Source organism: Schistocerca serialis, chromosome 9, assembly GCF_023864345.2.
Source record: "Schistocerca serialis cubense isolate TAMUIC-IGC-003099 chromosome 9, iqSchSeri2.2, whole genome shotgun sequence".
Classification (NCBI taxonomy): Eukaryota; Metazoa; Arthropoda; class Insecta; order Orthoptera; family Acrididae; genus Schistocerca; species Schistocerca serialis.
In genome coordinates, this window is record NC_064646.1 from 319,518,500 (window position 1) to 319,541,077 (window position 22,578).

Here is a 22,578-nt window from a genome sequence, read left to right on the forward strand (position 1 = left end):
ATGGGCAGAGCACTTCAGTTTTTGACACGCTACAATGAAGAAGGTGATGGTTTTCTTTCTCGGATAGTCACGGGGGATGAAACTTGGGTATCGTACGACACCCCTGAAACAAAATGGCAATCGGTGGAATGGAGACACACTTCACCCACCAACGAAGGTTAAGCCTAAGCAAATCTTGACACCTCGAGAAGTCATGTGCACCCTTTTTTGGAATACCAAAGGCATTTTGCCAATTGATTTCTTAGCATGAGGTCAAACAATCAATGCACATGGTTACTGCGAGACCATTAAGAAAATGAGTCATACAGAACTAGCACCAAGGATTACTGTCAAAAGGTGGTTTTTTCCATGATAATGCCTGACCTCACACGATGAATGTGACCAAACAACTCCTACGGTAATTTCACTGGGACGAGTTTTGATCATCCTTCGCACCTTGCTCCTAGCGACTTGCATCTCTTATTACACCTAAAATCTGTCCTTGGTGGTCAACACTTCAACGATGATGACGAGCTGAAAGGACAGGACGTGTTACCAGCCACACAGGCTATGAAGAAGCCATACAAAAACTTGTGCCACGCTATGACAAGTGTCTACAAAATTTCGGAAGCTATGTAGAAAAGTAGTTTAACAGTTGTAGATTTTTGTACAATAAATATTTTTTCTATATCTGTACAAGTTTGTTTTATATAACCAAGCGAAACTTACTTTGTGGACATACCTCGTATATGACTGGAGGGGGCAGAGGTCATAATTGCAGATATAGAGTTAAGGGAGGGGCGGTGAGGTGTCCTTCCATCATATGAACACATTATGTGAGGTAGGGACCTGTGACAAGGAAGGAAAGGGAATATCCATCCTTGCCTTGTAAGTGATAGAAGACTTTCTTTTTGGGAACAGCTTACCCTCATCTGGACAGGGTAAACACTGTCATATTTGTTCCTGGGTGGCTGGCTGAACAAAGATCTTTAACTCTTGGATCTCACATTCTCTTCCTGCAATGTGGCAAGTTGGCAATTGGGGTGCGGTTGGTAAGTGGGGGTGCAAGCCTCCCTGAAATTGGTGCAGTGAGGGAGTTGTACATGAAGGGTGGGCACCTTCATGTAGGAGCCCTTCCATATACTCTACAGAGATACTCATTTCTAGAAGTAGATTGTGTGTGAACAAATCTTATACATTCTATGGTGAGTGGTACAACGGGCTTTATATTACACCAGTAAACCATTATTTTAACTTTTTCCAACAATAAGTCACCATGGAAATTTAAGACAAATGCTCTGGTGCCTACTTCATCTTTAGGCCCCCATAGAATGTAATGGATTAAAAAGGACACTACATAGTTCCAAATTTGCACATAATTTCTAGTCCATTTGAAGTACAAGGTCTACTGGAAGACTATATAACCTCAATACTATTGAAGTTCTTTAGTGATATTTGGGGAATGGGGGCAATTGTGACAGGGATGTCACAAACTTTTTTACATTGAAACAATGCTTGTGACTGAGTGAGAGAAACTTTTAATACATTGACTCCAATGTGACTGCTGGCACCCACAGCAGACCCTTACACCTGATGCCATGTGCTCGCTGGTCACCACCTATCCGCATATGTGCGGAAGGCAACATCTTTTTCGGTACCGATAAGTTCCGTATGTTTACTGAACTGACCTAGTTATACTAGCCTTCAGTTTCCTCCACAAGAAATAAATACTTGGTATTTGAGGATTCACTGCCAGTCCTAGTGACGGATCCCAACCTGAGGCACATATTTGGGTCATATCCTTCAGCATGAAGGTAAGTCACTCATACTGATGAGACGGCTGTGGCCCTACAGCTACCAGCATGGTTTTGCTTGATTCCCTGTATGACTGGTCTGCCATGTCACCACTCAGACTTGTGGCTCCCCCACAGGTGCCAACATGACTCAGAGAGAGAGAGAGAGAGAGAGAGAGAGAGAGAGAGAGAGAGAGAGAGTGAGTGAGTGTGTGTGTGTGTGTGTGTGTGTGTGTGTGTGTGTGTGTGTGTGAGGGAGGGAGGGAGGGGGTTGTGATATTAAAGATGAATAGGCTATGCTTTGGGACTGAATTTCACCTCCCCACTTCTCTATCAGCGTGACGACAAACCTAAAACATCTCTCTCTCTCGCGCATGCACGCACGCACGCACGCACGCACGCACGCACACACACACACACACACACACACACACACACACACACACACACCTCCAAAAGTTTAACGAATGATCAATTCTGCTTTTGCTAATTGACCTTTTCCTAGTCCTGTTATCTTCTGTGTGTGTAGAACTAAAAAAAAAGAAAGAAGATTCAGGTATTTACCATCGAGATAGGTGATGTAAAAGTGGACTGGTTTACTTACAAGAGATCTACTTTATTATTCAAGTAGTAATACAAGACTAGAAAAGCTGTACACATTAAATGCAACTTATTTAATGGAGGGTTTCGCAATTCAGTTAATATATTTTATATCAAAAATTAACAAATGGAAGTTTCTCTTCAATATGGGTAAAAATAAATGACACACAGGAAATGACCCTTGCTTATGCTTCAAAAGAGAATGCAAGGGTCACTCCCTACAGATTTAAAAATAATAAATAAAGTATTGACGACTATTTGTGTATGTGAGTTCAATATTAAATTTACAGGCAGCAATGAAGTATGAATGGAACTATGAGCTGCACTATAATATCACTTTTGTTACGCACTCATAAACAATTTTTTTTTTTTGCAAAAAGGCTTCACATGACAGCTGTGTGTACTATTTTACTTCCACAAAACATAAAAAGGGTTCTTTCTCAAACAAATAATTGGTCAAAAAGTTTACAAACATGCACAAAATAAATGTTACACATGCGTGTGCACACGCACACACACAGTGAATTAATAGACGCTAATCACAGACGAACAACACAATAGTGCCCTATGATAGGTAAAAATAATACAAGTCTGTTTCTTCCAAAACCAGTAACAGAGCACAAGACACTAATGTGAACTATGTTACCATAACATTTGAACATTTTACTTTCTTTGATACAGTATGGACTTCCTTCAGTACAGTATGGCTTTTATGTACAAATAATATACACAAAGTTGAGTGCATCACATTTAAGCTTTTTATTTAATAATGCTTAAATGTAATGCACATATTCATTAATTTTCAATTATTCTGTTGAAGCTCCCCAAGTCAAGTAGTCAGGGCGTGTTGCCGCCTTATATTCTTCAACTAGATCCTGTACAGTTTGCCGAGACAGATCTAACTCTTCCAGCGAGTCCTGGAACATAGGTTCCTTGCGAAATTGCTCCAAGAACGCTTCACGCTTGCGAAGTTTGTCGTATTGCTGCAGGGCTCGTTCAAATAGCTATAAGAATGGAACATTATTAATTCACAAATAGGACAGACACAAGTAAAATCCAAATTATCTTTATGAATATATAATGTTAAATTCATGACGGAAAAAGATATTTGATTTTCTTTTTACAAATTGTAAGACAAAACCATCCATGTACCACATGCAGAAATAAGAAGATCCTAAGCATACCTATCAGATATACAAACAAGGAATAAATTAATGAAAGGGGAAATAGGCAACAATGCCAAAAACATTCACAAGTCACTGAAAATAGCAGATATGGAATTGATTCCCTCATCATCTGCTGTCCTGGATTCAAGCTCAAAAGATGATGGAATGTTCTATCCACCGAGAAAACTTCATAAATTACAGGAAAGAAATTACTTCAAACTCTGCATTCATCAGGAAATCTGCCATCTGTCAAACAAATGTTAATCTTTTCCTTTGCACTCTATAAGTACGTAAATTAACAGTGCATGGAAGTGCCATGTTACCTATGGGGGCAAATGTGTGAATTCTGACACAGGACATGAGAAATTTCATATTGCAGATTTCAGAGTACTTGACGGCTCAACACAAAAGTTTTGTCTGAAGTATAGATAGTGTTGAGGATCAGTGGACAAAGTTCAAAACCACCGTACAATATGAATTAGACGAGTATGTGCCAAGCAAGATTGTAAGAGATGCAAAAGAGCCCCCGTGGTACAACAACCGAGTTAGAAAACTGCTGCGGAAGCAAAGGGAACTTCACAGCAAACAAACATAGCCAAAGCCCTGCAGACAAACAAAAATTACGTAAAGCGAAATGTAATGTGAGGAGGGCTATGCGAGAGGCGTTCAATGAATTCAAAAGTAAAGTTCTACGTACTGACTTGGCAGAAAATCCTACGAAATTTTGGTCTTATGTCAAAGCGATAGGTGGATCAAAACAAAATATCCAGACACTCTGTGACCAAAACGGTACAGAAACAGAGGATGACAGGCTAAAGGCCGAAATACTAAATGTCTTTTTCCAAAGCTGTTTCATAGAGGAAGACTGCACTGTAGTTCCCTCTCTAGACTGTCGCATAGATGACAAAACGGTAGATATAGAAATAGATGACAGAGGGATAGAGAAACAATTAAAATCACTCAAAAGGGAAAGGCCGCTGGACCTAATGGAATACCAGTTCGATTTTACACATAGTACGCGAAGGAACTTGCCCCCCCCCTTCTTGTAGCGGTGTACCGTAGGTCTGTAGAAGAGCGTAGCGTTCCAAAGGATTGGGAAAGGGCACAGGTTATCCCTGATTTCAAGAAGGGACATCGAACAGATGTGCAGAACTATAGACCTATATCTCTGACGTCGATCAGGTGTAGAATTTTGGAACACGTATTACGTTCGAGTATAATGACTTTTTCTGGACACTAGAAATCAACTCTGTAGGTATCAACATGGGTTTCAAAAAAGACGATCGTGTGAAACCCAGCTCGCGCTATTCGTCCACGAGACTCAGAAGGCCAGAGACACGGGTTCCCAAGTAGATGCCGTGTTTCTTGACATCCGCAAGACATTCGATACAGTTCCCCCAGTCGTCTAATGAACAAAGTAAGAGCATATCGACTATCAGACCAATTTTGTGATTGGATTGAAGAGTTTCTAGATAACAGAACGCAGCATGTCATTCTCAATGGAGAGATGATTTCCGAAGTGAGAGTGATGTCGGGTGTGCCGCAGGGGAGTGTCGTAGGACCGTTGCTATTCACAATATACATAAATGACCTTGTGGATAACATCGGAAGTTCACAGAGGCTTTTTGCGGATGATGCTATGGTATATCGAGAGGTTGTAACAATGGAAAATTGTACTGAAATGCAGGAGGATCTGCAACGAATTGACACATGGTGCAGGGATTGGCCATTAATCTCAATGTAGACAAGTGTAATGTGCTGCGAATAGATAGAAAGAAAGATCCTTTATCATTTAGCTACAATATAGTAGGTCAGCAACTGGAAGCAGTTAATTCCATAAATTATCTGGGAGTAGGCATTAGGAGTGATTTAAAATGGAATGATCATATAATGTTGACAGTCAGTAAAGCAGATGTCAGACTGAGATTCATTGGAAGAGTCCTAAGGAAATGCAATCTGAAAACAAAGGAAGTAGGTTACAGTACACTTGTTCGCCAACTGCTTAAATATTGCTCGTCAGTGTGGGATCCGTACCAGATAGGATTGATAAGAGAAGATCCAACGGAGAGCAGCACACTTTGTTACAGGATTATTTGGTAATCGCGAAAGCGTTACAGAGATAACAGATAAACTCCAGTGGAAGACTTTGCAGGAGAGATGCTTAGTAGCTCGGTATGGGCTTTTGATGAAGTTTCGAGAACATACCTTCACCGAGGAGTCAAGCAGTATATTGCTCCCTCCTACGTATATCTTGCGAAGAGACCACGAGGATAAAATCAGAGAGATTAGAGCCCACACAAAGGCATACCGACAATCTTTCTTTCCACGAACAATACGAGACTGGAATAGAAGGGAGAACCGATAGAGGTACTCTAAGTAGCCTCCGCCACACACTGCCAGGTGGCTTGTGGAGTATGGATGTAGACATAGATATCAAAATAAGAAACTTTGTACCTACAACGAGGGCAACTACAAAAATATGATAGCCTGTTGGAGGGCTATTATTTTAAAAATGAACAAGAGTCACCTCCAGACACTAATGCCTGACTGCAGCTGTATCTGGGATGAGCAACAATCTTTGCTGGAGTGAGGGATGGGGCAGTGGAGAGATAGCAAGGGGTGGGGAGGGAATATTCATGTGCTGCCTGCGGGAAAATGCAGGGGGAGGGGTGGGGGTGGGGGGCTAGGGCAAAGGTAAGAGGAGAGAAGCAGAGAAGAGGATAAGACTGTGCTGGTGCACTGGCAGGATTGAAGACATTTATTTGTAGGGCTCGAGTGGCAGCATGGTAAAGCAGTAGTTGAAGTTGAGCTCGTCATGTTAGGTGGTATGCTCAGCAATTGGGTGGTTGAGTTGTTTCTTGGTCACATTTTGGCAGTGGCCATTCATGAAGACAGCCAGCTTTTTAATGGTCATGCCCATGTAGAATGCAGCACAGTAGTTGCAGATCAGCTGACAGATCACATGGCTGTGTTGACAGGTGGACCTACCTGTGACAGGAGTGTAGTAGGTGGTAGTGGTGATGATGAGAGGATGAATAGGACAGATGTTGCATCCAGTTCTGTCGCAGGGATATGAACCATGGGGCAAGGGATTGGGAGCATGGATGGAAGAGGGACAGCGAAGGACTTGCAGAGGTTGGGTGGGGAATGGAATTTTATTGTGAGAGGGGTGGAAAATGTATTTCTCATTTCAGGGCACAAAAAGTAGTCCAAAACCTGGCAGAAAATTCAATTGCTCCACTCCTGTTGTGGATTGTACCAAAGCACAGTGGGGTTCCTTGGATGGTAGATGACTGGGAAGACAAGGCACTGGAGAAATGTTTCTGGATGTAGTGAGAAAGGTACTTTCTGTCTGTGAAATCCTCAAAGAACCATGGAATATCTGGAGAGAAGCTGCTCACCACTATGGATGTCACAGCCACAGGTGTCTGGGCTGTGTGAAAGAGACTTCTTGGTGTGAAAAGGGTGGCAACTGTCCACATGGAGGTATTGATGTAGCTATCTTTGTGGTGGTCAACATTGAGAAAGGTTGCCTGTTGGGTTGAGTAGGACCCAAGTGAATGGAGGAGAAGCTGTTGAGGTTCTGGAGGAATGTGGATAGAATGACCTCACCTTCTGTCCAGATCATGAAAATGACATCACCGACTATGAATGAGGTAAGAGGTTTGGGAATCTGGGTAATTAGGTGAGGCTGGCAAAACTGGTGTGATTCAGGTACCCACTGTGTGCTATGGATTCGTTTGTAGGTGATGTCTTCAAAGGAGAAATCACTGTGGGCTAGGATACAGTCAGTCAGTCAGTTGTTGGGAAAGGTAGAGTTCAATGGCAGTAAGGCCATGGACATTGGGGAAGTTAGTGCAAAGAGATGAGGCATCAACAGTGATGATCAGCGTGGTAAGGGAACAACAACTGTGGAGAGTCCGTAGAGAAAATGGTTAGTGTCTTTTACGAGGGTTGTTTTTTAAGTAAGGGCTGTTTTTATTTTTAAAAAAGATACAAATACTTTTGTAAAAAAAACTTTTATTTTCTGATTCTACACACTTTTACCTATTTTTCTACATAGTTGCCTTGTTTATTTTAGCACTTGTCATACCGTACAACAAAGTTTTTAATTCCCTCTTCAAAGAATTCGGCCGCCTGCTCCGACAGCCAAGAGTTCACGGCCGCTTTCACTTCATCGTCATCATTGAAGCGCTGCCCGCAAAGATGGTGTTACAGGTACCAGAAAAGGTGAAAATCGCTAGGAGCAAGGTCGGGGCTGTATGGTGCATGGTCCAAAACTTCCCAGCCAAAAGAATCAATCAAATCCCGAGTCAAAAGAGAGGCGTGAGGCCTAGCGTTATCGTGCAGGAGCAAAACTCCTTTTGTCAGCATGCCACGCCTTTTGTTTTGAATTGCTCTGCGGAGCTTCTTTAGAGTTGCACAGTAGGCATCTGAGTCGATTGTCGTTCCTCGTGGCATAAAGTCCACTAGTAAAACACCGCGCCAGTCCCAGAACACAGTTGCCATAATCTTGTGCTTTGACAGCGTCTGTTTGGCTTTGACCTTGATGGGTGAGGTTGTGTTGCCATTCCATCGATTGTCGCTTGCTTTCGGGAGTGATATGGGATACCCATGTTTCATCTCCAGAGACAATTTGACTCAACATGTCATCCCCTTCTTCCTCGCAACGAATCAAAAAGTCCAATGAAGTGGCAAATCTCTTCCCTTTGTGGTCCTCTGTGAGGAGTCTGGGTACCCACCGAGAACACTGTTTCTTAAAGTTTAGGTTTTCAGACACAATTTTGTACAAAACCGATCTTGAAACTTGTGGAAATTCCAAAGAAAGAGTGGAAATTGTGAATCTTCTGTCCTCACGAATCTTTGTTTTGACTGCAGCCACCAAATCATCAGTGATCACAGAGGGCCAGCTTGAGCATTCTTCGTCATGGACGTTTTGACAGCCATTTTTAAACTCTCTAACCCATTGACGCACTTTACCTTCACTCATTGCATTCAAGCCATAAACTTCTGTTAACTGACGATGAATTTCTGCAGCCGATACGCTTCTCGCGGTCAAAAACCGTATCACTGACCGTATCTCACACGCAGCGGGCGATTCAATAATCGTAAACATTATAAAGTAGCACAGCGATGCGTACACGTCAGCTACAGAGTTGCAACTTGCATCAGTGTGAACGGGAAGGATGCCGGCAAGTGGCGCGGTGGCTTGTTGTGGCGTCCGCGCGAACTACGGGACTATACGCGCGAACGGCCCTTACTTAAAAAACAACCCTCGTATATCGGAGAGTACATTTTGGGTAATAGGCTTAAGTAGCTGATACATAAGGGCAGAGATTCATTCCGTGAGGCAGCAACCGGACTTGATAGGGTGTCCAGTGTGGTTGCGTTAATGTAGTTTAGAAAGCATCTATAATGTAGGAGTGTAGTAAGTGGTGGGGTGACGAGGGACATAAATTCGGGTGAGAGGTTCTAGTATGGGCCTAGAGATTTGAGAAGGGACTGGAGGTCCTGCTGCATTTGTGGTATGGGCTCATTGGCAGATCTTTTAGGTGGATGCATCTGACAGATGTAGAGTGCTCTGCCAGGCAATCCTATGGTTTACAACCAGTGGTGGAACCTTTGCTTCCACCTATGCTAATCTGTGTCCTTTAACTGCCTTTCAGCTTCCTTGCTTCAACTTCAGACCTACACACGCCTTCGATCCCACCAGTGCACCTGCACAATTCCCATACTACTACTACTACTACTACCACCACCCTCATACTTTTGCCCTCTCCTGTCCTCCAAATACAACCTCCTGACGTTGCAATTAGCAGCCCACTATTGAGACCCCACCCATCCCTGCACACTCCCACAGGCAGCACTGGAATCTTCCCCAGTCCTACCTTCTCCTCCTCATCCTATACCTCTCCTGTACACAGCCCAGCAAAGAGCATCATTCACCTCAGATGCAGGCATACCTGGGTATTACTGCCTGGAGATAACAATAGCCGTGTGTGTGTGTGTGTGTGTGTGTGTGTGTGTGTGTGTGTGTGTGTTTTGCTGACACAGGCCTTAATGGCTGAAAGCTATAATTGTGTGAATCTTCTTCTTGTGGCTATCGCGACTCAGCATCTCCGCTATATGGCGATTAGCAACTTTCTTTCTCTAATGTTGTTACATTCCATCCTGGATTTTCCAATGTTTGATTTTTACATAAAAATGCATTTGAAAATAAGGAAAAAGAGAAAACCACTTCCCATTCTTACTCTTGAAAGCATCAGATATATGAAATCATCCTGTTAAGCATTTTTGGGGGAAAGACAAGATGTAGACACACATATCCAATTATTTACATCTACACCTATTCTCTGTACACAACTGTGAAGTGCATGGCAGAGAGTATGTCCCACTGTACCAGTTATTAGGTTTTCGTCCTGTGCCATTCACAAATTGAACATGGGAAGAATGATTGATTGAATGCCTCTGTGCATGCAGTAATTAATCTTATCCTCAGATACCTATGTGAGCAATAGGCAGATGGTTGCAGTACATTCCTAGTCATCATTTAAAGCTAGTTTTTGAAACTTTGTTAATAGATAAGACTTTCTCAGGATAGATGTAAACTATCCCCAAAAGTCTTCCAGTTGAGTTCCTTCAGTATCTTTCTGACGTTCTCCCACCGATCAAACAAACTTGTGATAGTTTGTGCTGCCCTTTTCTGTACACTATCCCCTGTTAGTCCTATTTGGTAGAGATCCGACATACTTGAGGAATATTCTAGAATTTGTTGCACAAGTGATTTGTATGCAATCTCCTTTAGACTAATTGCACACACCCCAAAATCTAGCACCTGCTTTATCCATGACTGAGCCTATGTGATCAATCCATTTCTTATCTCTACAGAGTGTTACACCCAGGTATTTAAAACTACGTATTTTTATGAAGAGCACAGTTTCACAATTCTGAACATTTAAAGCAAGTTGCCAATGTTTGCACCATTTTGAAATCTTATCAAGGTCTGACAATATTTATGCTGCTTCTTTCACACAGTACTTCATTACAGATAACTGCATTGTCTGAAAGAAGTCTTGAGGTTACTATTAATATTGTCTGTGAGTTCATTAATATACAACATGAACACTGAGAGTCCCAAAAATCTTCCCTGGGGTGTGCACCTGAACTTACTTCTACACCTGACGACGACTCTCCATCCAAGATAACATGCTGCAACCTCCGTACCAAAGGTTCTCTATCTAGTTACAAATTTTACTTCATAGGCCCATATGATTGTACTTTTGACAAACATAGGTGTGGTACCGAGTCAGAAATCAAGAAATACTCTGCCGTGGCGTGCACAGCCACACAAATGCAACGGTTGGCTACCGCGGCAGAGTTAAGTGGCGCCTCCAACTTAGTACCAGCACATTCTGCCAGCCGGCACTAGAGGCGTTCCCGCCAAACATTCAATCAGCCGCGAACTATGCACACGCACGAGCCTCTTTTTTTCTGGCACGGATGGTCACACCATGATATCACCATCCGCCAATCAGGGATCACCAACGACCGCCACTTTTCACTCCGGAATCAGCGGAGGAAGACTGGAGCCGTCGTGTTAAATAGCCGAAAGAAAGGAAAGCAGGTGTCCTTCGACCCGCCGCGGACTGCCACCTGGAAGAGACTTCAACGCAGCCAGAACGTCCAGGTGCCACGTCTTCGCTACGCCGGCCAACAACCCCGCACTCTGCACCCGTCTACATCCTCGGCACCCGCCAGAAAGCATCGAGAGAAAACCCGACAAAGGAACGTAAATTCAGTTCAGTTGCCAACATTTCAATTCAATAAGGTGGCATAATTCTTTGGCTTGTTATAAAATTTTGGCAGAAGAAGCTTTTTGTTTTCGAAGGAAGTTCATCTTTTTGTGAAATTAAGCGGTGGCCTTGCTCCACCTAATAAAAACTTTTTTATTCGCAAATGTGTGTTAATCCGTGGATATAACACACTCCATCTACCTGACTGCCATGATCCAAAGCTGTGAAAAAAGTGCGAGTTCGGTTTGACACGATCAATATTTTCACAGTCCATGCTGGTTTGGATTTAGGTGGTCATTCTGTTAAAGATACCTCATTATGTTTGAGCTCAGTATTGTTCCAAGATTTTACAACAAATTGATGTCATGGATACTAGTTCACTTCTACTATCCTTTTTGTAGATAGATGTGAGTTACACTGTTTTCCAAGAACTGAACATGGGTTTTTGTTTGAGGGGTCTACGGTACATTATAGTCAGAGGAGGGGCTAATTCAGTTAGTATAGAAATTGACAGGAATTCCATCAGGCCCTGAAGCTTTGTTCAGTTTTAACTATTTCAGCTATTTCTCAACACCACTGACACTAATACTCATTTCATTCATCTTTTCACTGGTACATAGATTAAATTATGACAATTCTCCTGGGTGGCCCTATGTAAAGGAGTTCAGCATTTCCGCTTTTGCTTTGCTATCCTCAATTTCAGTTCCTGTCTCATTCACTAGGGACTGGACCCTAACTAGGTGCCAATAACAATCTTTATATATGACAAGTTCTATGGGTTTTGTGAAACATCACTTGACAATTTTCTGTTACAGAAGTCACTGAATGCATCACACATTGTTCTCTTGATAGCCAAATGTGTTGCATTCAGTATCTTTCTATCTATAGCCATAAACTTCATTTTACACCTATTATGCAGTAATCTTTTTCTTTACAGTGACTGTATACCATGGAGGTTTCTCTCCCATTATGAACTGTTCTACTGTGTACATGGTCAACTATTCTTTTAAACATGATATTGGTGAAAATTTGGTGTAAGAAAGTACATAAATAGAAAGTGACAAAATATTTTTTTCAGATTTTTTAGATCAAAACTGTAGTCAGGGGGCCATTTTGAAATGTCTATCATTTTCTCCATCTGACGTCAGTACGAAAGGTAGGTTGAAAGTTTTTAACTACCGTAACTCCCTTATTTATAAATCAATTTTATTCAATTTGGTGTCATTAAAAAGATAAAAGGGACCAACTACATCACTAAACTATAAATATGCTGCAACTGTACATATAGATATGTGCAAATCTGTAATTAAAGTCATTTTTCAAACAAAAAAAAATTTTTTTTTTTTAAATTCATGAATTTTTTTGACAAAATCACAAGCTTCACCATGGAGCAGGCAAAGTAATTAAAATGTTTTTATAAGGTATCCAGCAAACATCAGCGTGAAGTGGCCATGAATAACTTGAGGAAGGGCCACTTGGACTCATGAACTTGACTTTTGCATCTTCTTCACTTAACTCTAGAATTTTTTCAGATGATGAAACACGCTTTATCAGCAACTTGTTTTCATTCAGTGGTTTGAAAAAATGATTCTCTCGTCCCAGGAAGTGTAAAAAGTCTCATATCGTTTTTGTAACAAGTTTGTGATCTTTGTTATCTCCTCTGTTGCAACATAAAAGGTTTCTATTCCTGGAACATGAGTTTTGGCAAATGTAAGCAGAGCTTTTGGACTTAAAACGTGACTGTCATATGGAAGCTGTAAACTTGCTCTTGTTGGTAAACGTTTAATAGTACCACCAACTCCATCACATGCATTTTTGCCACGACAGAGCCAAAAAAACTCCATTCTGCAGTTACTCCATGATCTTGCTTGTGATAGCACAAATTTAAAAAGTTCTTAAAGTTTTATATTGTGCAAACTGTCATCACTGAAATACATAACATGCTGGATGTGTGGTAATTGTTCCAGTATATGAGAGCAGTTTTCTGGAAAACATAGAATGTGTTTGTATCATGCTGCAAACAGTCACTTACACAACACAATGACATTGACTTAATGCACTGATCTGTTTTAAAGTACACCACAAAAGGATGAAGGATGACTTGAATGTTCCGCCAGTGAAATTCTTGTGCAGCATCCTGAAGCAAACAGGTATAGTTCTCTGCAAAATCCACTATAATGACGCATGTAGTATCGGGGAGGGTTTCTTTGCTTGATCTGAAGTGGTGACAGATTTTGATATATAATGATGTGTTAAGTTTTGAAGTTTGTGCATGAGATACTCAACAAATTCATTGGTCGTCTTCATTAATGTCTCCAGTGTAGGTCGATCAGTTTGCGTCCATTGTCTGAATACAACATTTTCACAATCTTGTATGAACTCCAGCTCCATTAAAAAACTGCGCAGTTCATATTCGTCAGGACACCAAGAATAGCGAGGCAGCATGCACTCCTTGTTTTCCAGATTGCACACAAGTTTCTGTAGAAGTTCAGTGTACGATTCTTTCACATATGTAGCATGCATTAACAGTTTTACGATTTGGTGATACATGTATACACATATGTTATGCATTCCACTACTGTTTACAGTAACACACTCTTTTCGGCCTAAGTTCACAAAATTTAGTAAAACCAATTTTATCTTCGGGGAACTTTTCTCTGAAAGCTCAGTATACATCTTTCAGATTATGTAAAATTAGTCTTTGTCTTATACACTCTTTTGCCATTTTCTGAAGGGACAGACAGTCTTTTCTTATTAGCAGAAATGCGAATTATATCATCTTCACAGTAACAATTCTGGACACGTTTTTCCACATCCTTACCTATTCTGTTTCCCACTTTATAACTCCCTTTCGACAAAATACCATCTTCTTTTAGCAATACCCTCAATTTCTTTACCATGTATTCGGTAGTGTTAAAAAACATTTGGATTTTCCTTTACTCCATGAAGCTGGTGCTAAGGTAAGTATTTGTAGCTTTTCTTTAACAGAACTTCTGCCGAATTCCTCTTTAATTTTTTGCATAAAAATATTTCAGTCTGCACATTCAGCACTGCCAATTTCTTCAGACACATTTTTCACTGGAACATGCAGTACATCTGATGCTGTTTGCTGGAATTTTAAAGCTAAGCAACGAGACTTGGGTCGAATGTATTCTGGACACCTGTCTTGTGCTCTCTTGGTAATCTTAAATGGTGATATTTTCAAGTAATTCACAACTTCCATTAACTTTTTGAAGAGCTGTAGAGGGATCTGGTGAATATTCTTGATCTTCAACTTCACAATCATCCATCCCTGGAAGGTTACCCCCATAGGAGACAAAATGTCCTTACGGCATGTTGTGCACAGCTTGGTACCTAGGATAAGTCCAAGGGTATTATATTTCCTTGTCATGGTTAAAGAAATAGGTTTCAAAGATTTCTTAGCAGTCTTTTCACCATGCTTCTTAAAAGGGTCACAGCAAATTTTTTGTCTGTCTTCAAATGTTCCCAAATAGCGCCTTTTGTGAGAAGAACAAACACTCTCAATATTTTCACAGGTGCTTCTTAGCTACAATAATTCAATATCAGCTTGATTCAGGCTTGACATACTTATTAAATCAAGCTCTTCATTGCTACTACTTTTCGTCTGACACACAACTGCTGACACAAAACCTAAAGAACATTTGTTTTCCATTGTGATTTTTAATCAACTGTATATGTTGCAGAAAAGAACTGGATGGTTTGAAACTTTTTCTTGTTCCCCAATTAGTCAAGAATGCACTATGAAGAATCTATAAGTGGAAATGAGAAAGAGTTAATGACCACTTTATTAAGTGATCTCCAATATTCACATTATGGAACAACTTTGTATTACAGTCAAACCCCTCAATATGTAAAACCCTTCAATATGATATTCTAAAACCCATGTTTTATTTATTTTATTTGAATTATCGTATATAAGTAATAAATTTTACATAAATAAAGAAAATATTTTTTGTTTAAATTCTGTGAAAATATGTAAAACACTTATAACCTTAAAAATGTAGTATTGAATGTCTTAACGGCCTTTAAAATGAAATACCTAAAACTTAACTTTCAACTGTCAATAACAAAATCAATGACAAAAATAATTAATAATTATTTATTTATTACTTGGTTATATATTGTTAAAACTGAATGGATTAATGATTGGTTTGAAGGTAATATATATTTCAAGTATATAAATTACATTTAATAAATAAATTAATATACAAATCTCGATTTTTAAATTTATAATTAAATTGATGATATCATATAGTGAATAAATAATAATTTAAAGAGTAATAACTAATTATAAAAACCCTTCAAAATGGAGTTATAAATGTGACTAAATTTTAATTTAATGTATTTTTAAATGAATTATCATCGATCATAATACAATTTTGTATGAAACAAGTTTATTTATTATTAATAAATAATAATAATATATATATATGAATATATTGTTATTTCTAATGATAATTGATTTATAAAAAAAAACACATGAAGAAAACAACATTAAATAAAATACACGATCTTTTTTCACTCATTATAATATTTGAATTCACTAAAACATCTGATAACAAGCCACAGTTAAACAAAGCATATACTGCAACAACTGTTTGCAGATTATAACATCATTGGGTGGTCTAGCATCGCTTCATAAAAATTATACATCAGAGGGCACTGTAATACGTTGAAAAAATGCAACCCATTGCACTTATGGAAGTTAAATTAAGTCCCCCTGGTTATACATTACTGCGCAACTATGCATGGATTACATGACTTCTTTCCCTTTTTAATTTCAATGGTTCCTTTTCACTATCTCATATTGAGGGGCTACCCAAACGTTATCATATTGAGGGATTTAACTGTACTTTCAACTAACTTACCAGACAGAATGGCTGCTTATGTAAGAAGCACAAAATCAAGACAAAAAAGTCCTTCAGATATATAAAGTGCGCAAACACACAAAATCATAACACACACAGCCTGTGTTGCATGTGAGTTGCTGTTAGACTGAATTCTTCATTGTTGTTTCATGTATTGTTCATTAGCTATCTCAAGCAATTAATTATTCGGGCATTATTGAAAAAGTATAAGTTCTAACAATAGAGGACAAACACCCTTCTGATTTTTTTTTATGTTGAAAAGTATGGCAGTAGGAATTATTTGAAACAAAAATTCAGATGGTGAAACTTGTGATTCTTCTGGAAAAAATCCTGACGTTTGCAAAAAAATAAATAAATAAATAATAAAAAATGGTGAGAAATTGCATTAATTACAAATTTTCAAACATTTGTTGCTTAGACACAGCACTTTAATAATTTGTATATTATAGTTCTAGTCTTTTACTTTTCAATGACACCAAATTGAATAAAATTGATTCATAAATAAAAAAGTTATAGTGGTTACAAACTTACGAGGCACTTCGTTTCTCAACACCAGTTGGTAGAAGGGGCCCACATTTTAAAATGGTCTCCTAATTAAAATTCTGGTCAAAAAATTCCAGATAAAAGATTTTAATCCTAACTCATTACGTACATTCTTACACAAAATTTTCAGAAAAATCTGTGACATAAGGGCAACAGCCACTGGGTGACTTCGCATGAAATTACCCTTTCCCATCTGCCCATACCTTCGATTACACTTAAATTTTCCCCAAAAATCTCAGTTATACATTTCAGGTTTCAAAACACTTGTTCTGCAATCAATGGTAACTCCACTCTGACATTCAGCACAGAAAGGTCAGGGAACATTTTGATCAATTCACTTTTGTTTAAGATGCTTTGAGAGAACAGAACCCAAGAGAAGATTATACTGAAGTTTTGGAATTAGCTGATCACTTATCAGAGCACCATTTTATGGAGTACATCCCTGCCATGCAAGGTGGATAGTGAAAACTATTTATTGCTTGAAAATCTTGTGATGAACATAAGAAGACTGCAATTAGTATTCACCTCATCACTGAATTTCAGAACATGGGTTCGTGGCTGTACCAGAGCTAAAACCCCATATTTGGATTTCATTATTCTTTCAAAGCTTTATAAAAACTGGGAGAATTCTCTTAAGTTGGTTCATAAGAACTGGAAAATTGTTTACAGAAACTGTTTCTTATCCTCTCATCTTTCATCCTAATTAATCCTCCAAATTGAAGATGGTCAACACATTGAGCCATGAGGCAGAACAATCAGACCAAAATATAATAAGGATTCAACTAAGAATCTGTTAAATTACACAAATGGAAGTATTACCAGATTTGATTTGAAGTTGCTTATAACAGATTCTTCACAATGGCATGCAAATGAAGATTTTGTCTAAGTTTTGCACCTAGTTATTAAAACTGAAAGTTTAAAATAAGAAATATGTCTAACCCACTGACAGCACAACACATAATTTACAAATACGAGAAAAAGGCGCATTATGTACTCCATGTTGCATCAGCATATCATGTTAAGTTTCTAGGGCATTACAATTATACTATCACAGATTAATAATATGTAAAAGAACATTTGATTTTCTTGTCCTATTTGCCTGACTGACAATGTACAGAGCTGCTTTATAGGTTGCTCCATTAAGGTTAATACAGTAATATTAATAACCAAGTTGTCAATAATAAAGTTATGGTTAATCAACTATTGTTGAACAATATTTTTGAGAGAGAGAGAGAGAGAGAGAGAGAGAGAGAGATATTTTTATGCGATTTATTGTTCTACTTTTTGCAAATTTAGTTGTCAATAATAAAGTTATGGTTAATCAACTATTGTTGAACAATATTTTTGAGAGAGAGAGAGAGAGAGAGAGAGAGAGAGAGAGAGAGAGAGAGAGAGAGAGAGAGATATTTTTATGCGATTTATTGTTCTACTTTTTGCAAATTTAGGGGCCCAGTGGCATGACTGTCCCTACTGCAATCAAATTATAGCTCATTTTCTGTGTAACGGAAGCAAAGTAGTAATTTCAAACACTCTACAGTATTATTGTGCTGTGTGGCTTGCTCAGTCACTGTTCATATACTACTGATGTTCACTTTTGGCTTCCAGCATTTGACCACGTTAACCATTACTACAAAATGGGGTAGGTGCCATGAATAAGTTAAACAAAGGGATGCAACAACAAACGTTTTTAAATAACTTGCAACAGTTCCCACACTGAAGAAGAAGAAGCAGAAGAAGAAGAAGAACTTAAAAATGAAAGAAGTAATGCATCTGAGCTACGTAACAAAGCATGCAATAACTAAAACTTTTACCTTACTCACATTTCAACTAGTGAAGAAACAACAACATACTTACTGATGAAATATTTGTGTGGTTGGCTAACATGAGACCAGACACACGATGTGCACTTTGAATATAAGGAGACTTCCTGGAAAGAGCGACCTGTATACTCGCAGGGCCCCATGGAATGAAATTTGCCAACTTTCGCTCTCTGATACGTTGTAGTGACTTATGTACTTGGGTTGGATCTACTTCTCCCTGAAAATAATTATACTTTTCAATTGCTATGAAAATAACTACTGGAAAGAAGATTCGGTACATGTTTAACAATACATTCATAAATATGGAAAGAATGTTCTTGGTGGAATAGAAATAACTGAAGGAGTACAGCAGTTTTTGTGTCTATCAACAACTGAGAGGATAGATCTTTTGAATGAATCGTTCTACAGGTCAGGTCAGGACAATAACCAAGAACAAAGGACACAAGGCAATCACATGGCAAATATGATAAATGAAAGCTTCCATCCACAAGGTAAGCAACTTTCGAATGTAGTATTCAAAGAACTGTGACTGACGCCCGAACAACACGAATATCACATGCATCAACATTAGAAAATAGTGCATTGATAGCGGCTAGGCACTAGATGAAATCTGGATTTGTGCAATAATTTATAAATCACATAACAATCGCTGAGTGCACCCACTTTCCTAATGGAAGGTAAACCAATGAACTTTCTAAAGTCTTGCCTACAGATGACTCAATGCCGTAACTATACACCGAGTTGTTAACTTCGTGCCTTCTATTATTTATATTCACGTTCTATTTTAAAATATCTATTGAAATAAAAGAGAGACAGAAAAACTGGCCACTACTAATTTCACAAGCAACAAGTACCCATACGGGCAATAATAACATTAACACACACCAAGTAAGCTTTAATACACCATCTTTTTAAATCAGACTAAGAGGTAGAAAACAATTTCTCCTCACTCCATACAGGTAATCCTGAAAATTTGTGCTTATGACTTTTCAGTAGTTTTCAAAATATTTGTACGATTTGAAATGAAAACATGGGGTACATGCAATACATAAATGATCTCGTGATGACTGGGTGTTGTGTGTCTTTCATGATCATTTCATCCCCATCGACACACAAGTCGCCGAAGTGGCGACAACTCTAAAGACTTGCACCAGGTGAATGGTCTGCCTGACGGGAGGCCCTAGCCACACGGCATTTCCATTATTTATGAATGAATAATTCACCTCCTTACTATTATCCATTTCATGTGCCCCAATCTTTTGTCATATATCTTACAAGTATTTTCCACATCTATAAAAAAATCCACAGTCACACTTTTTCAGGACTATATGTATGAAGTTAGGAATTTGTATTGGACTATAAGAAATTATACAGTTTTTATTCCCCATTTAAAAATGAGGTCTATTACAAATTGACACTATAAAAAGAACAGATTGCTACTTACCGCATAGTGGCAATGCTGAGTCACAGGCAGGTATAGCAAAAAGACTGCTAAATAACAACCATTGTCTCTGGCCAGCAAGGCCGGAGTGCGAGAAACTGTGCATGATAGACAATCAATCTGGTTGATGGGGTAAGAAGGAGACCATGGTATTGTGCAGGTGGAAACTCTACCTGCAATACATCCTACATTCCCGTAACCCCCCTGACTTAAACCTTTGTAACTGTCCACCCACCTATCCCCTACACAGCCTTATATTCTACAAAAGCACCCACAGTCTCTTTATTTCTCTCCTTTGCCACATCCTTAACCCCCCCCCCCTCCCCCCTCCTCTCCCCTGCCCTACCCTGTCCCCACCACATCTCAGTATGCTCCCACAAGCAGTAATTTACTGTACCCCACCCCGACTGCTATGCATCTCCCTGCCCAAGCCTCCTCCTTACTCCCATCACTCAGATTGTTTCTCCCAACATGGGCAGTTGCTTGCAACCCAGCCTCAGCAGACAGAGACATTGGTCATGTGTTTGTGAGTTGTACTTGCATGAATGTGTGTGTGTACTTTAGAAGAAGGCCTTTTGGTCAAAAGCTCACTGTTAAGCAGTCTTTGCGTTGTGCCTGTCTGTGGCTCAACATCTCAATTATATGGTGAGTAGCAATGTCCCCTCCTCGTTATATCGTCATTATTGCACCTTGGATTTTCCATTGTATATTACAAACTGATTTTTATTTAAATAGTTAATCTCTTTTCACCTAAAGTCATTTGACTGTGTCAAAAAACTTCTTTTGGAATGCAATTACGTTACCTGCAACACATGTTAAAAGCGCCTGCATGCGAATGCAGTCCCCCTGTCCTCTCTGCCCAGTCAGACTTCAGCATGAGGGGAAATGATGCCTCTGTATGTGTACTTTGAAATAAATAAAAGTTTGAAGGTACAACTAAAGTTATCTGTACCTTTTTTGTGTGTGTATCTGTTTTTCTACATATAAGTTGTTGTTCTTCCTTACATATCAGTTTTTCCTCTGGATGTAACACATGTAAATATATCAAAATCAACCTTCATGGAACTCTTTGACAATGTGGAGTCCCACTGTTAATTTTGAAAAGAACAAAGTACTTCCCAAAGTTAAACAATTAGACACATTATGTAAAAAATTACATTAATAAACAAGGAGCCACAGCAGCCAAATACCAACCTGTATGATATTCAGTATAGAGATGTAGCAATGTGCTGAAGTACGGTCATGGACAGTTGATACCATCATGTTTTTTGGTTGAAGAAGACGCCTCATAACATCTAATACAGTAGTTTTCCTAACAGATGCTGCCTAAAACCAATTGATGACTCATTATTATTAAAATACTAGGATACTTTATTTCAATGATTTTACAATGGAAATTATTACACACACACACACACACACACACACACACACACACACACGTTTCAGAGCAGCTGCCGATTTCAAATAACGTGTGCCTTCCTGCCACCAAATCTTTGTCAGCAGCTACTCCTTACAAACATGGAGGGTCGGTGTTAAAATATTACCACAGGATGCATTGAAAAAGGGACTACAACTAGGTCATTGCTCTATATTTTAATCCTGTTTTCACAATCAGAATATTGATACAGTCACACCGACTGCATATATATTTAAGTTTCCATGCAATTACAACAAGCACCAACATACAGTAAAACTTCATTTATACTTTTTCAACGGATTACAGGTGGGAGAGGGCGGGGCGGGAGGGGGGGGGGGGGGGGGGGGGGGGGAGGCATAAGTGTGAAAAACGTATATATGAAAAATAGCACCATACTATCAAATTAATTGGTAAATACAATTGAAAAATCCAGTAAATAAAAAGTTACATTCTCCAAACGTTACATAGGCTTACTAGGTACCATACTTAACAAAGGTATAAAGAAAAATGTAAACCCCGGTTATTACCAGGGGCGACTTCTGAGGTAGTGCCACTGTGCCATGGCACCACTTGTATAAAAGAGAAATTTATGCGAACTGCACATAAAACATTGTTTTGGAGTATGTATTTTCTGATTTGAAGAGGAATGTTTTACCGCGCACGCTCTTGCAGTAGTTTTCTGAAGCTTGGAGCCAAATGCACATTGGCATCATCTGCCCTCATAAGGGCTGTGTGAAAGGCTCAGCTGTTTGTTTCTGCACACTTCTTATAATGGGAGGTAGTGCCACAGCTAGTATGGCTCGAAGCTTCACGCTCTTTCCGCCAGAGAGCAGTAAAGTGTAGGACCTGTAAAAGCACAATCTGCCATCTAGCGAGCATGTTAGAATACATCGGGACACAGACTTCTTGTAATCCAGTTTTACAATCTTTATGCTAGTTAATGCTAATGCATTCCTAAATGCTAATTAATGCTTAATAAATTCAAATACAGAAATGATGCACTTAAATATCATTATAAATAGATATATGTAATTTGAATATAATTATGCCCTTAGATTTTGAAACTAAGAGCCATTATTTCAATATTGGTATATTTCACAACAGCTGGGCTACTGCTACAGAGAGGGGGGAGGG

General features: G+C 39.1%; 1 protein-coding gene across 3 annotated transcripts in view; it reads right to left on the bottom strand.

Annotated features, from left to right (window-relative positions):
- Window positions 1-2,413: 2,413 nt before the first annotated feature.
- LOC126418656 (tubulin gamma-1 chain) overlaps window positions 2,414-22,578 on the bottom strand; it is a 66,151-nt gene continuing 45,986 nt past the window's right edge. The window contains exons 9-11 of one of the 3 annotated variants that reach the window (XM_050085534.1): window positions 21,219-21,350; window positions 18,618-18,800; window positions 2,414-3,376 (exon numbers count right to left, since the gene is read on the bottom strand). In XM_050085534.1, coding sequence (XP_049941491.1) covers window positions 3,179-3,376; window positions 18,618-18,800; window positions 21,219-21,350 — 513 coding nt within the window. In that variant the 3' untranslated portion in view covers window positions 2,414-3,178. The remainder of the gene's footprint in view (window positions 3,377-18,617; window positions 18,801-21,218; window positions 21,351-22,578) is intronic. The other 2 variants (XM_050085535.1, XM_050085536.1) reach the window with 2 other exon arrangements.